At 44.0% G+C, this 15189-nt stretch overlaps 1 protein-coding gene across 3 annotated transcripts in view; it reads right to left on the bottom strand.

Moving 5' to 3' along the window:
• Positions 1–15189, bottom strand: part of LOC144690450 (segment polarity protein dishevelled homolog DVL-1-like) — a 119100-nt gene that overhangs the window by 84021 nt on the left and 19890 nt on the right. For all 3 annotated transcript variants that reach the window (XM_078557966.1, XM_078557965.1, XM_078557964.1), the window contains exon 2: positions 6313–6382. In XM_078557966.1, coding sequence (XP_078414092.1) covers positions 6313–6382 — 70 coding nt within the window. The remainder of the gene's footprint in view (positions 1–6312; positions 6383–15189) is intronic.

Here is a 15189-nt window from a genome sequence, read left to right on the forward strand (position 1 = left end):
GAATTCCAAAGTCACACAATCCTCAAAGAAAAAAAATTCTCCTCATCTCTGTCCTAAAAGGGTGATCCCTAATTTTAAAACAGTGCCCCCTAGTTCTGGACTCACCCACAAGAGGAAACATCCTTTCAACGTTCACCTTGTTAAGGCCATTCAGGATCTTGTATACTTCAATCAAATCACCCTTCACTCTTCTAAACTCGAGTGGAAACGAGCCCAGTCTGTCCAACCTTTCCTCATAAGACATCCCACTCATTCCAGGTATCAATCTCGTAAACCCTCTTTGAACCGCCTTAAACACATTTACATGCTTCCTTAAATAAGGAGACCAAAACTTCACACAGTATTCGAAGTGCCATCTCACTGTATAACCGAAGCCTAACATCCTTACTTTTATGTTCAATCCTTCTCGTAATAAAAGATAGCATTCCATTAGCCTTCTTAATTACTTGCTGTACCTGCATGCTAACTTTTTGTGACTCATGTACTAGAACACCTAGACCCCTCCACACCACAGAATTATGCAGCCGTTCTCCATTTAAGTAATACTCTGCTTTTTTGTTCTTCCTGCCAAAGTGAACAACTTCACATTTTCCCACATTAAATTCCATTTGCCAGATCTTTGCCCACTCTCAACCTATCTATATCCATCTGCAACCTCATGTCCTCTTCACAACATACTTTCCTACCTATCTTTGTGTCATCTGCAAATTTAGGTACCATGTCTTCACTCCCCTCATCTCAGTCATTGATGTAAATCATAAAAAGTTAAGGCCCCAGTACAGACCCTTGTGGGACTCCACTCGTCACATCCTGCCAATCAGAAAAAGACCCATTTATGCATACTCTCTGCTTTCTGCCAGCCAGCCAATCTTCTATCCATGCTAATATGTTACCCACTACACTATGCACATTTATTTTCCATAATAATCTTTGATGTGGCACCTTAACAAATGCTTTCTATGGGCTCCCCTTTATCCACTACGCATGTTACTCCTTCAAAGAACTCCAATAAATTGGTTAAACGTGACTTTCCTTTCACAAAACCACACGGACTCTTCCCTATTGCCTTGAGCTCTTCTGAGTGCCCAGTTATAACCTCCTTAATGATCGATTCTAATAACTTACCCGCGACAGACGTCAAGCTACCTGGCCTATAGTTTCATGTTTTCTGCCTCCCTCCCTTCTTGAATAGAGGGGTTATATTTGCTACTTTCCAATCTGATGGAGCCTTTCCAGAATCTCAAAGTCAATAAGAGGTTCTCTAGCTTGGAAGCAGCTGTAGGATGCCTTCGCAGGGATGTGAGGGAGGGAGGGAGATGGCGCCCCAAGATGGAACTGCCCTCCCTGCAATTTTCTTAAATTTAGATTTAAAAAATGGTCTCAACAACCAAGCCACCATCATTAGAGGGAGGGGGAAGAACCCCTGCGCAGGATGAGCTGCAGCTTTGGCTGAAGACAGGAAGTCAGGGAGCACTGGCACCCGCGCTCTGCTGCCAAGAGGCCGATTCCGGGCAGCAACGCTGTTCCCCGACACTTTCAGGGACCTAGAGGCCAACAGGAAAATTCTATCCAGCGTCCTACAGTGAGCCTTAATAAGCCTTAACTACTTGAATCAGGTACCCATCCCACGTGCATGGGTAGCCCTGCTGCTATCACACCCCAACGTATCTCTGGAAAAATGGCCCAGTGGGGGTTGGAGCTGGAGAACCTGCACTCCAAGCAGTTTCGTGAATTTTTTGTCCACTTCCACGCCTGCCACTCGTGCCCATTCACCAAAAATCGGAACTAAAACATTTTCCACTATTTCTTTGCAGGCATGAGACAGTGGTGTAGACAGTAGACAGACTAAAGCTCTGGGCACATGGATTCAAATCCCACCATGGCAGGTGGTGGAATTTAATTTCAAATTAATAAAGATCTGGAATAAAAAGCTAATCTTGACAAGTGACCATGAAACTATCACCAATTGTCATAAAAACCCATCTGGTTCACTAATGTCCTTTAGGGAAGGAAATCTGCTGCCCTTCATGTGACTCCACATCCACAGCAATGTGATTGACTCTTAACTGTCCTCTGAAATAGCCCAGCAAGTCACTCAGTTCAATTAGGCAACAAATGCTGACCTTGCCAGTGACACTCACAACCTATGACAGAATTTTAAAAAATCACTCAAGACCTGGGATCAGGGATCCAGTCACTAGCTGCAGCCTAAGCTCAGGTGTGAAAAAGGTAAATAGCAGGTTGCTGTGCACAGGAGGTTGGGATTGGTGATTTCCAGCATACTGCTTTAGCCACATGAGCACCGCCAGTGAGCAGCAACAGTAATATAAATAAAAACAGAAAATACTGGAAATATTCAGCAGTCAGGCGGTATCTGTACAAAGAAACAGATTTAACCTTTCAAGTCACAAATGTTAACCCTGCTTCTCTCTCCACAGATGCTGCCTCACCTGTGTATTTCCAACATTTGCTGCTTTTATTTCAGATTTCCAGCATCTGTAGTATTTTGCTTCTGTATTTTGTAGCAATAGTAACATGTTCCTAGAAACAGATATTCAAAATCATTGTGAGCAGAACAGAAGCGATAGAGCAGTAGAGAGCCGTTTGTTCCATCATGTCTGTGCCTGTTCTTTGCTGCAGCAATCCTAAACTATACCTACTGCTCCACTCCACCAATTCCGCCCCCCAACATCACATTGCAAAACTAATCTCACTGTCTCACGCTCTCCTCACAACAATGCATCAATCCAAAACTTAACCTTACCTGTATCTTCCCCTGCTCAAATATTTATTTTCGCTCAAAAGTCACAATGCTCTCTATTTCAATCACGCCCTGAGGAAAGCAATCCATGCTCAACTACACGGTGTATAGAAATTTCTCCAAACCTGTCTCTCCTCACTATCTAAATTAATGAACCCTTCTCACAGATTCCCCAACCAGAAAGAATAGTCTGTCCTTTATCATTCTATCGAAATCTTTCACAACTTAAAATCTCTTCTTACCTTTCTCTGCTCCTTTGGAAACAGTTGCGGTATCTTAGTCTCTTCTCATGGTTCATGGGGGAATTTAAACCTAACCCATCCAGTGGGAAACTGGCAGGATCGAATCGGCCATTAGTTTTATACCTGCCCGATCTTACTTTCCAAGTTTCGAGGAACAGAACAAGGCAGGGAATGGGCAGGAAGTAAAACCAGTCAGTTCCCCATTGAGCGGATTAGGTTAAAAAGCCCCCTTACTTTCCTATCCTTGGCAACATCCTGGAGAATCTAAACTGTGCATTGTCAATAGGCTGAATATTTGCTTTGTGGACAGCAAACAGGAGCCTGGACTGTTTTCAGGTCCCTAAACCTGTCCCTAGGGAGTAAGCAGTGGGATTTTCATCAGTGCACGCCCCTTATCACAACAGGAAACTGGAGGCTGGAAAATCCGAATCAGCCTCCTTTAAGTGGGTCTAACAAAGTTCTTAATGAGCCTGTCTGCCTGCCTCATAGTAGATAGGCAACCTTGCCAGGCTCCGCACCATCTCCTCCAAAAATGGCCCGGACCAGGAACGGGGTCAAGAAATTGGCACACTGGCCAGTGCTGCTATTTTCAGGTCCTGATTGCCTTATTCCCAACTTTGGCAGGGCCCCAAAACTCTGCCCTGTGTTTTTAATATCCTTTTTATAATGGGGAGCCCAAAACTGCATACAATCTCTAACTATGGCCTAATCAATGTTTATATAAATTTATCATTTACTTATTTACCCTTGTACTCTATACCACATTTATAAATCCTAAAACACAGCTGTTCTTTTCATATCTTTAACTACCTGTGGTCTCACTGTCCCCAGTTCTGAATTTGAACTCCAGGTCTCTCTGCTCGCTCACAAGCTTCAGTGTCTTTTCTCTATTGTTCCTCCCAAACCAAGGGGCCACACCCAAGACAGCAACTGCTCTTTCATCAGAGATGCTACCTGAGTGCTTAATTGGGGGAAGGCTAATTATAACAATATTAGGCAGGAACTAAGGAATCTAGGCTAGAGGCGGATGTGTGAGGGCAAATCAACAACTAACATGTGGGGGGCTTTCAAACGTCAGTTGATTAGAATTCAGGAGCGGCATGTTCCTGCTAGGATGAAGGATAAGTATGGAAAGTTTCAGGAACCTTGGATAACGAAGGATATTGTGAGATTAGTCAAAAAGAAAAGGGAAACATTCGTAAGGGCTAGAAGGCTGGGAAAAGACGAAGTCCATGGAGAATATAAAGAAAGTAGGAAGAAACTTAAGCAAGGAGTCAGGAGGGCTAAAAGGGGTCAGGAAAAGCCATTGGCAACCAGGATTAAGGAAAATCCCAAGGCCTTTTATACATATGTAAAAAGCAAGAGGGTAGCCAGGGAAAGGGTAGGCCCACTCAGGGACAGAGGTGGGAATCTGTGTGTGGAGCCAGAAGAAATGGGAGAGATACTAAATGAGTACTTCTCTTCAGTATTCACCAAAGAGAAGGACTTAGCAGTCGATTTGTCTAAGGAAGAGTGTGTAGATAGCCTGGATCATGTTGAGATCAAAAAAGAGGTGTTAGGCGTCTTGAAAAATATTAAGGTGGATAAGTCCCCAGGGCCAGATGGGATCTACCCCAGAGTACTGAGGGAGGCAAGGGAGGGGATTGCTGAGACCTTGACCTTTGTATCCTCACTGGCTACGGGTGAGGTCCCAGAGGACTGGAGAATGGCCAATGTTGTTCCATTGTTTAAGAAGGGTAGCAGGGATAATCCAGGAAATTACAGGCCAGTGAGCCTTACGTCAGTGGTAGGGAAATTATTGGAGAAGATTATTCGTGACAGGATTTACTACCATTTGGAAGCAAATGGGCGTATTAGTGAGAGGCAGCATGGTTTTGTGAAGGCGAGGTCGTGTCTCACTAACTTGATCGCGTTTTTTGAGGAAGTGACAAAGATGATCGACAATGGAAGGGCAGTGGATGTTATCTACATGGATTTCAGTAAGGCCTTTGACAAGGTCCCTCATGGCAGACTGGTACAGAAGGTAAAGTCACACGGGATCAGAGGTGAGCTGGCAAGATGGATACAGAATTGGCTTGGTCATACAAGACAGAGGGTAGCAGTGGAAGGGTGCTTTTCTGAATGGAGAGCTGTGACTAGTGGTGTTCTGCGGGGTTCAGTGCTGGGACCTTTGCTGTTTGTAGTATACATAAATGATTTGGAGGAAAATGTAACTGGGCTAATTAGTAAGTTTGCAAGAGTTGCAGATAGTGAAGAGGATTGTCAAAGGATACAACGGGATATAGATCGGTTGGAGACTTGGGCAGAGAAATGGCAGATGGAGTTTAATCCGGACAAATGTGAGGTAATGCATTTTGGAAGGTCTAATACAGGTAGGAATTATTCAGTAAATGGCAGAACCCTTAAGTGCATCGACGGGCAGTGGGATCTGGGTATGCAGGTCTACAGGTCACTGAAAGTGGCAATGCAGGTGGATAAGGTAGTCAGGAAGGCATATGGTATGCTTGCCTACATCAGCAGGGGTATTGAGTATAAAAGCTGGGAAGTCATGCTGCAGCTGTATAGAACCTTGGTTAGGCCAAACTTGGAATATTGTGTGCAATTCTGGTCGCCACACTACCAGAAGGATATGGAGGAGTTGAAGAGGGTGCAGAGGAGGTTTACCAGGATGCTGCCTGGTCTGGAGGTTATTAGCTATGAGGAGAGGTTGGAGAAACTCGGATTGTTCTCACTAGAGCAACGGAGATTGAGGGGCAACTCGATAGAAGTTTACAAAATTATGAGTGGCATGGACAGAGTAGATAGTCAGAAGCTTTTTCCCAGGGTGGAAGAGTCAATTACTAGGGGACATAGATTTAAGGTGAGAGGAGAAAACTTTAGAGGAGATGTGCGGGGCAAGTTTTTTACGCAGAGGGTAGTGAGTGTCTGGAATTCGCTGCCAGAGGAGGTGGTGGAAGCAGTTGTGATAGTGGTGTTTAAGAGGCAGCTTGACAAATACACGAATAGGATGGGAATAGAGGGATACGGACCCCGGAAGTGCAAAATGTTTTAGTTTGACAGGCAATATGATCGGCGCAGGCTTGGAGGGCCGAAGGGCCTGTTCCTGTGCTGTACTTTTCTTTGTTCTGACCTGCTGGATGTTTCCAGCATCTCCTGCTTTTGTCTCTAACTTTAATAAAACCTGTGTCAAGGCATATTCCGAGTTCAGGAAATGATTTGAACCCTCCATTGAGTTAACAAACTTGAACACACGGATGCATCACCCCCTCCCCTATCCCATGGTCCCCTGCCGCGAAATCACTTACTTACCCACGAGACCACTCTCCCATTGAAGCACGGTAACTTGGCATTGTCGTCTGAAATTTCTTCCTTTACAACCCTGCAATAGAAAGCAATAACAGCATTAACTAGGACGCTGTTAACATTTATAAAGCAGGCCAGAAACCCAAGGATGGCAGCTGAAAATTAGACCCCAGTTGCATCAATGTTGGGAATTACAATTCCATTCCTAATTCAATTAGCAGCATCTTCCCAGCGATGGTTGGAGACTGATGCCAAGAAATGATGAGATACCTTTTCTGCAACAGTACTAATTAACTTCATGTCATCTGTCAGCAAGAAATGCCTGTACTGAACTGTGTGAACTTCTCTCTCTTCATACATTTTACACCCTGAACTGCATGGCTGTTGGGAGTATTGTGCAAAATGTCAGTCTCACCCACCTGCTTCCTATGGCACCCCAGTGACAATGCACAGCTCTTGATCTCAACCACTGACTTCCCTTGATAGCTCATTGGCTCACAGAACAGAGCTCAAAGCCTCACCATTAGGTTTCCCTGGTACTGCAGTGACTTTAGAAAATAAGAAATAGGAGCAGAAGGCAGCCATACAGCTCTTCAAGCCTGCTCCATCATTCATTATGATCATCACTAATCTTTGACCTCTCCTCCACTTTCCCACCCAATCGCCATTTCCCTTGATTCCCTTAGATTCCAAGAATCTATCAATCTTGGTGTTGAATAGAGTCAGAAACTGATCATCCACAACCCTCTGCAGTAGAGGATTTCAAAGATTCACAACCCTCTGAGTGAAGAAATTTCTCTTTTTTGTAATTCATTCATGAGTTGTGAGTGTCAGCAGCAAAGCTGGAATTTATTGCACATCCCTAATTACCCTTGAGAAAGTGTTGATGAGCCACCTTCTTAAACCACTGCAGTCTATGTGATAAAGGTACACTCACAGTGTTGCTGAGGAAGGAGTTCCAGGATTTTGACCCAGTGACGGTGAAGGCTATATATTTCCAAATCAGGATAGTGTGCAACTTGGAGGGGAACCAATATAAGAGCAGGGGGGGGTTATGCTGGAACTGTATAAAACGCTAGTTCGGCCACAGCCAGCGTATTGCGTGCTGTTCTGGAATCCGCATTATAGGAAGGATGTGATTGCACTAGAGAGAGTGCAGAGGAGATTTACCAGGATGTTGCCTGGGCTGGAGAGTTTAGTTATGAGGAGAGATTGGATAGACTGGGGTTATTTTGCCTGCAGCAGAGAAGATTGAGGGGGGGACATGATTGAGGTGTATAAAATTATGAGGGGCATAGATAGTGTAGCCAGGAAGAAACTTTTCCCCTTGATGGAGGGATAAATAACCAGGGGGCATAGATTTAAGGTAAGAGGCGGGAGGTGTATAGGGGATGTGAGGAAGTATTTTTTCACCCAGAGGGTGGTGGGAATCTGGAACTCACTGCCTGAAAGGGCAGTAGAAGCAGAAACCTTCATAACATTTAAAAAGTATTTGAGTGTGCACTTGCGATGCCATGGCATACAAGGCTATGGGCCTAGTTCTGGAAAATGGGATTAGAATAGTTAGGTGCTTGTTTGACCAGCGCAGACTCGATGGGCCGAAGGGCATTTTTCTGTGCTGTTGACCTCTATGACTCTAACTTGCAGCTGGTGGTGGTGTCCCATGTGCCTGCTGTCTTTGCTCTTCTAGGTGGTAGAGTTGCAGGTTTGAAAGGTGCTGTTGAAGGAGCTTTGGCAAGTTGCTGTGAATCTTGTAGATAATACAGTCCGCTGCCACTACGCATCAGTGTGGAGGGAGTGAATGTTTAAGTTGGTGATGGGGTGCCAATCAAGTGGGTTACTTTGTCCTGGAGTGTGTTGAGCTTCTTGAGTAGTGTTTTTGGAGCTACACTCATCCTGGCAAGCAGGATGTATTCCATCACACCTCTGACTTATGTCTTGTGATGATAAAAAGACTTTGAGGAGTCAGGGAGTGAGTTATGCACCACAGAATTCCCAGCCATTGACCTGCTTTTGTAGCCACACTATATGGCTGGTTCAGATAGGTTTCTGGTGTAAGGAAATAGTTTAAGTTTAGTTATAGGTAGTTTAAGTGAATTATATTGGTATTTGTGGGTGTTAGGAATGAGTTTTAGTTTTAAAGTTTAAGTTTGATTTGCATTTCTCTATTTGTGGGTTAAGAAAAGGTCAAGTTGAGTTTTAGTTTCACTTTTAAAAATGTCTGCATTTCTAAAGAGAGTTTTACGACTCTAAGCCAAGTAAAGCAAACAAGAGTAAAAAAAAACCTGGGCTGTTGCCTAGCAACAGGGGTCCAGGGAGGCAGGTCCCTCCCACAGACACACACAGAAGAAGCTAGAAACAGCAGTTTGAGAGTTGGAAGCTGTTTGAGTTCAGTTTGGTTTTGAAATTAGCTGCCAGGAGAAACTAGAGCAAAGGAGACAGATAGCCAGTCCCAAGCTAAAGAAAAACCCCAAAATCCAGGGGAGTGGACAGGAGAAAGTCCCAAGAAGACCTTCCAGTTGAATGGAAGCACAGGAACCTGGAAAAGGCCCTGTTAAGTGAAGTTAAGAGTGAGGAGCAAACAAAGGCTCCAAGCTTCAGATTTAAAGAGACAAAAGCTGCAGAAAGCATATTTAAACCGAGAACAGCTTGCAAGAGGCCAGGAGGTCCAAAGAGGCAACTGAAGGTCTGTAACTCTTTGCTATGGGCACATGAAGCAGAGGTGTACTGTTGACAGCTGAGTTGGTGAAAGTGAGTGCGTGGAAGAAAGCTTAAATGCATGTGGTGACCCAAGGGAGAGGAATATTAGAAGGCGAGTTTGAAACCCTGGGGGTGAACCCTTGTGAAAGGCATCTGAGAGAAAGCATTGGTTTGGGAGAAGATTCCAAAGTGAATTCTGGGAGAATGGAAATTGGAAACCCTCGCATGAAAGGCAGAGTTCAGTGAGGCCGGTTGGCTTCTGGTGTAACAAGCTTCTGGGGGGAGTGGAGGAGGGATCCATAGCATCTGTTTGAGTTGGCATCTGTCACTTGGTTTCAGAGTATGGAGTGTCTGGCCACAGGTTGCCAATTGGTTTACATGGACTATGTACTTACTGTGGACATGAGAGTAAAAGATAGTTTTTGTAATTTATTATCCTTACAAATCTGTATATATTTGTAAATGTATAGTTGTGGGTAAAGGAGTATTGTAATATAGTTCATCTTTTCTTATTTAATGAGTGTTCTATGCTTTTGTTAAAAGTTCATTAGCTGACTCTGGTGACTCTGTTCAGTAGCCCCTCTCCACGTATCTAAACAAATAAAAGTTAGGATCTATCAAGCTGGGTTCCACTCTGGGATCAGGCTTGTCCAGTGGTAACCTCAGCTGGGGATCATAACAGTGGTCAATGGTAACCCCCCAGAAGTTGATGACGGGGGAGTTAAGTGATGGTGATGTCATTGAAGGTCAACGGGAGACAGCCTTTGCCTGGCACTTGTGTCGTGTGAACATTACTTGCCAATTATCAGCCCAAGCCTGGATGTCATTCAGGTCTTCCTGCATGCATAGAAGTCTTTCATCCTCAGAACCATTCTTATAAATCTTTTCTGCATCCTCTCCAATGCCTTCACACCTTTCTTGAATTGTGGTGCCCAGAATTGGACACAACATTCCAGTTGAGGCTGAATCAGTGTTTTATAAAGATACACCTTAAGTTCAGTGTCTGAGGAATTGTGAATGGCACTGAATACTATGCAATCATCAATGAACATCCCCACTTCTGATCTTATGATGGAAGGAAGGTCATTGATGAAACAGAAGATGGTTGGGTCTAGGTTGCTACCCTGAGGAACTCCTGCAGTGAATCCTGGGCCGAGATGATTGGCCTCCAACAACCACAACCATCTTCCTTATGGCTCCAACCAGTGGAGGGTTTCCCACTGATTTCAACTGACTTCAATTTTGCTTGGGCTCCTTGATATCACACACTGTCAACACCTAGATGCCAAAGGTAGTCACTCTCACCTTGCTTCTTATCCAATAATTCCCACTGGTATCCCAGTGACTGAGAGGGAGTCACTCGTCAGGTTTATTAAAAATGTGCTGAAATCTCTGAAGTTATTGGGCTAGCATGGCAGTGGAGAAGGGTAGGGTGCAGACAAATGTAGCACATTCCCTTCTGGAAAAGAACCCAAAATATTGGTACAGGCTGCCAAATATCAGCTGAGAACCTGCACAATTTTAAACTTTGCTTTCTGGAAAGCATATTCAGCCCTCTCCCCTAACCTCCACCTTTTCTCAAATATCCCGGTAAATACTGCCACAACCCTGCCCTCCAGCAATTTAAAGGACAGTTAAGTTTATTAGTTGTGGCAGATCTATTCACATTGCAAACATCACATTAACTCTTTTCTCTAAAGTCCAGCAGATTGGCCCGAGGCCGGTGCTGATCTAGCTCTGGCATTCTCCACTCAGTCCGTAAAACTGATAATTTAAACAATTTGCACGTGGGTGCATCATGCTGAGCTTTTGTGACCAGACACAACTGTCTTTTGTTTTCTTTCTGAGGCAAGTTAAAGGCGGCGTTAACCACTGAGCTGCTCACTTAAACCCACAGGGAATTCCTAACTCCTGCACATCAAAATACTTAACATGCTTGGGAAATGTGGTTGCTCACTGTTACCCTCAAGGACGTCTGGTGACTTGGTGTTTAAATGCAGTACTCCAAAAAGAGTCTGATCGAGGCTCTGCTCGTGAAGCATCACTTCCTCCCCTTTGTATTCCACCCCTTTACAAATAGGCTAACATTCCAGAAAGCCTTTTGATGACTTTTAGATTATTTGCTTGCTGTATCTGGATACTTTCCACTGGAACACAGAATGGCTGCTTTTCCAGCAGAGGTGGTACGAACACTGCAAAGGCTCAGTGGCTAAAGGCAATGGGTCATACAGGCTGCAAAGTCATAGATTTGATTTGCAGTGTGTGCTGAGTTTGTCGATCTCATTAGAAGGGGGCGATATAGACAGTCCAGTATTCTTGGGCTAGGGAGTGACAAACATGAATTCAAACACAGCTACTGCTCCCAATCTCTCTGGAAACTGTGACCCAGGTGGGGACCGGGTAAGGTCAGAATCAAAGATAAGAGCAAAATACTGTGGATGCTGGAAATCTGAAACGAAAACAAAAATACCTGGAAAAACTCAGCAGGTCTGACGACATCTGCGGAGAGGAATACAGTTAACGTTTCGAGTCCATATGACTCTTCATCAGAACTAAGGAAAAATAGAAATGAGGTGGAATATAAGCTGATTGAAGGGGGGTGGAACAGGTGAAGCTGGATAGAGGGCCAGTGATAGGTGGAGGCAAAGAAGAGATTGCTAAAGATGTCATAGATAAAAGGACAAAAGGGTGTTGACAGTGGTGATATTAGCTGAGGAATGTGCTAATGATGACATTAAGGGTAGAAAGCAGGACGAGCAAGCGACACATAGCCCTAGTGGGGGTGGGGGTGGGGGGAAGGGATCAAAATAGGCTAAAAGGTAGAGATAAAACAATGGATGGAAATACATTTAAAAATAATGGAAATAGGTGGGAAAAGAAAAATATATATATAAAAAATTATAAATTATTGGAAAAAGGGGGATCGGAAAGGGGGTGGGGATGGAGGAGAGAGTTCATGATCTAAAGTTGCTGAACTCAATATTAATTCCGGACTTAATATTGAGTGCAGCAACTTTAGATCATGAACTCTCTCCTCCATCCCCACCCCCTTTCCGATCCCCCCTTTTCCAATAATTTATAATTTTTATATATTTTTTTTTCTTTTCCCACCTATTTCCATTATTTTTAAATGTATTTCCGTCCATTGTTTTATCACTAACTTTTAGCCTATTTCGATACCTTCCCCCCACCCCACTCCCACTAGGGCTATGTGTCGCTTGCTCGTCCTGCTTTCTACCCTTAATGTCATCATTAGCACATTCCTCAGCTAATATCACCACTGTCAACACCCTTTTGTCCTTTTATTTATGACATCTTTAGCAATCTCTTCTTTGCCTCCACCTATCACTGACCCTCTATCCAGCTTCACCTGTCTCACCCACCTTCAACCAGCTTATATTCCACCTCATTTCTATTTTTCCTTAGTTCTAATGAAGAGTCATATGGACTCGAAACGTTAACTGTATTCCTCTCCACAGATGCTGTCAGGTCAGAATCAAGTTTGGCTACAAGCCTCACCCAAGAGAGGAGGTCAGGAAACTGGAGGGAAAAATTGTTTCAAAGCTGCCTGCCTGGCACAAGGGGTGTGACCATATTTCCAACTGAAACCTGGGATGCCACAATCCAGGAGAATGCATGTTAACCACACAGTACTCTAACAAAATGTAGATTTGTTCTAGTAAAGTAAGCTAACCAACAATTGTTTTGTAAAAACAGTCTGCTTCACAAGCAGGCGTAGAGTCTGCAGTCAGAACACTGACCTTTCCTCTAAATGGGAACAGATTCAAAAATCTAAAAGGTCAGCTGAGGAAAATCAAAATTTCCAGCAGCTTCTAGAAACTCTCATTTTTCTCTTCACCCTTGTTCAGCTCTCCTAATTCCTTGAGATTTGCTGCTGCTAATTATCCATAGTCCCATGATCCTGGGCTGGAGTGTACATAGATAAACTCCAATGTAATGGCAGACTGTTGATAATCACAGTAAGTCAAACAAATTCAACCCTACAAAATGTCTAGGCAGAGTAGTCAGTTAAACACCAAGTCACGGGAGCTGAGAATTGGAACACTGTTCTCTCAATCTGTAAGATCCAACTCATGTACATGATATGAACATTGCTTTTTTTTGGTACAAGGTCCACACGAATTGAATCTGCTGTAGTGTCAATCAACAGGTCCAGAGCACAAATCATTCTTAGTTTGGAGGGAAAGGGGCCTTATTCAGCAATGGGTCTCATCCAAAGTGTTGATCTACCTTTACCTGCAAATATGACAGTTAGACAGTTTGTCCCAGACAGCTATCAAATGGTCGTAGAAAAATGAAAATTGCACTGTTTAATCTGGGCACTCTGCATAGAGTTGCTTGACCCTAAATCCGACTGGTATGGTAGCTGCCTTGAATGTGTTTCATGGGGACAGTGTAAAGAGAGATTTGCTATGTATTTAATCAGCATTGTATCGGCCTTGGCAGTGTTTTCATGCAACAATATAGGGGGAGCTATTGGTACACACAGTCCCCAGAATGTGTAAACATTAAACCCAGTTGCAATGAGTTTCCTCCCCTCCCCCACATTCCAGTGGCTCCATTAGTTGATACCCGGCTTTTCATGTGATACCGAGTCACACTGACAAAGTACACTTTGGATCTAGTGGGTGTGGGGACAAAAGAGAGAATGAATTGATCAGGGTTCCTGCTCTCAATCATGATTCAGTAACCCCTGCTGGAAAGTGCAGCCAGAGGGAATGTTCAGGCTTAGCTGTGATGCCACTCCACCTGGTGCCTCATTCCCACCCACCCCCTCCAACACCCACTTCCCCCCTTAATCCTACATTCAGCTCACATACAGCTTCACCGCATACACACACGAAGAGGCTCCCCTTCACAGCACGGCGGGGGGGTTGTTTGAGTTGGGGGGAAGAGTAGCTTAATTAGAATCCCAGTCAGCAACATAAATAGCCGGCTTGCGTCTGCAGTCAGTTTACATCGACACTTACAAACAGAGGGCCGGATTTTCATGGCAAAGGCATAATCGAGGGGCGGGTTTGTTTCCAGGTTGTAAACCTGCCCCCCAACAGGAAGTAGAAACTTTTCAGTATTTTGGGGGAAGGTGAGCTGCTAATTGAATTGGGGAGGGAGCTGCCAGTCAATTAGTGTCCGGGGTGGCAGGAAGAGACCCAGGTTACTGGAAATGTGAGCCACGTTCCAACTTGCTTCAGCAGCCATTTGGACAGTAACTTTTATAGTAGGAAAATGGAAAGCGCAGGCTTTTCACATTTTGGAGGGCAGATGGAGACATAGAATCCAAGATAGTGTAGGAATGTGAGAATTTGTAAATATTTTTTCAACTTGATGTGATGGAGGTCAGGCCCCTCTTCACTGCGACTTATTGATCCTCTGTACTCAAAACACAGCTGAGCCTTGCTGTAGGGGTTGGATACTGTTCAGTAGGTCTTACTGAAATCTTCATAGTCTTAAGTAGGGATAACTATGTATTTATTAACTACGAGAACTATACTGTGCTGTGTGGGTCATGTGTTAAGAACATAGGAACAGAAGGCCGTTCAGCCCATCGAGCATGCTCCACCATTCAATACGATCATGGCTGATCGAACACTTCAATAATCCTTTACGCTATTGTTAATCAGAAATATATCAATTTCTACCTTAAACATGCTCAATGACTGAGCTTCTGAGGCCCTCTGGGGTAGAGAATTCTAAAGAATCACAATCCTCTGAGTAAAGAAATTTCTCATCCTCTTGGTCCTAAGTGGCTTCCCCCTTATTTTGAAATGATGTCACCTGGTTCTAGACTCCCCAACCAGGGGAAATATCTTACATGCATCTACCCTGTCTATTCCTTTAAGTATTCTGCAGGCTTCAATGAGATCACCTCTCAATCTTCGAAACTCTCGATAATACAGGCCCAGTTTCCCCAATCTCTCTTCATAACTTAACACAGTCCCACCATCCCTGGAATAAGTCTGTGTTCCTTACATCACTGTGTAGGCAGTACTGTACTCACTCCCACGTTAACCCTATATGTGTCAGACCCTCATACTACACCTCCCCAAGTTTTTATCCAATATATTAAGTTATTCTGGTTTACTCCTTGTATTTACATCATTATTACTACCCCATTTCCCCCCCCCCCCCACCAACCTCTCAAGTCTCCGAGTTCATAGGTTC

The sequence above is a fragment of the Cetorhinus maximus genome, chromosome 15 (assembly GCF_964194155.1).
Source record: "Cetorhinus maximus chromosome 15, sCetMax3.hap1.1, whole genome shotgun sequence".
Taxonomy (NCBI): Eukaryota; Metazoa; Chordata; class Chondrichthyes; order Lamniformes; family Cetorhinidae; genus Cetorhinus; species Cetorhinus maximus.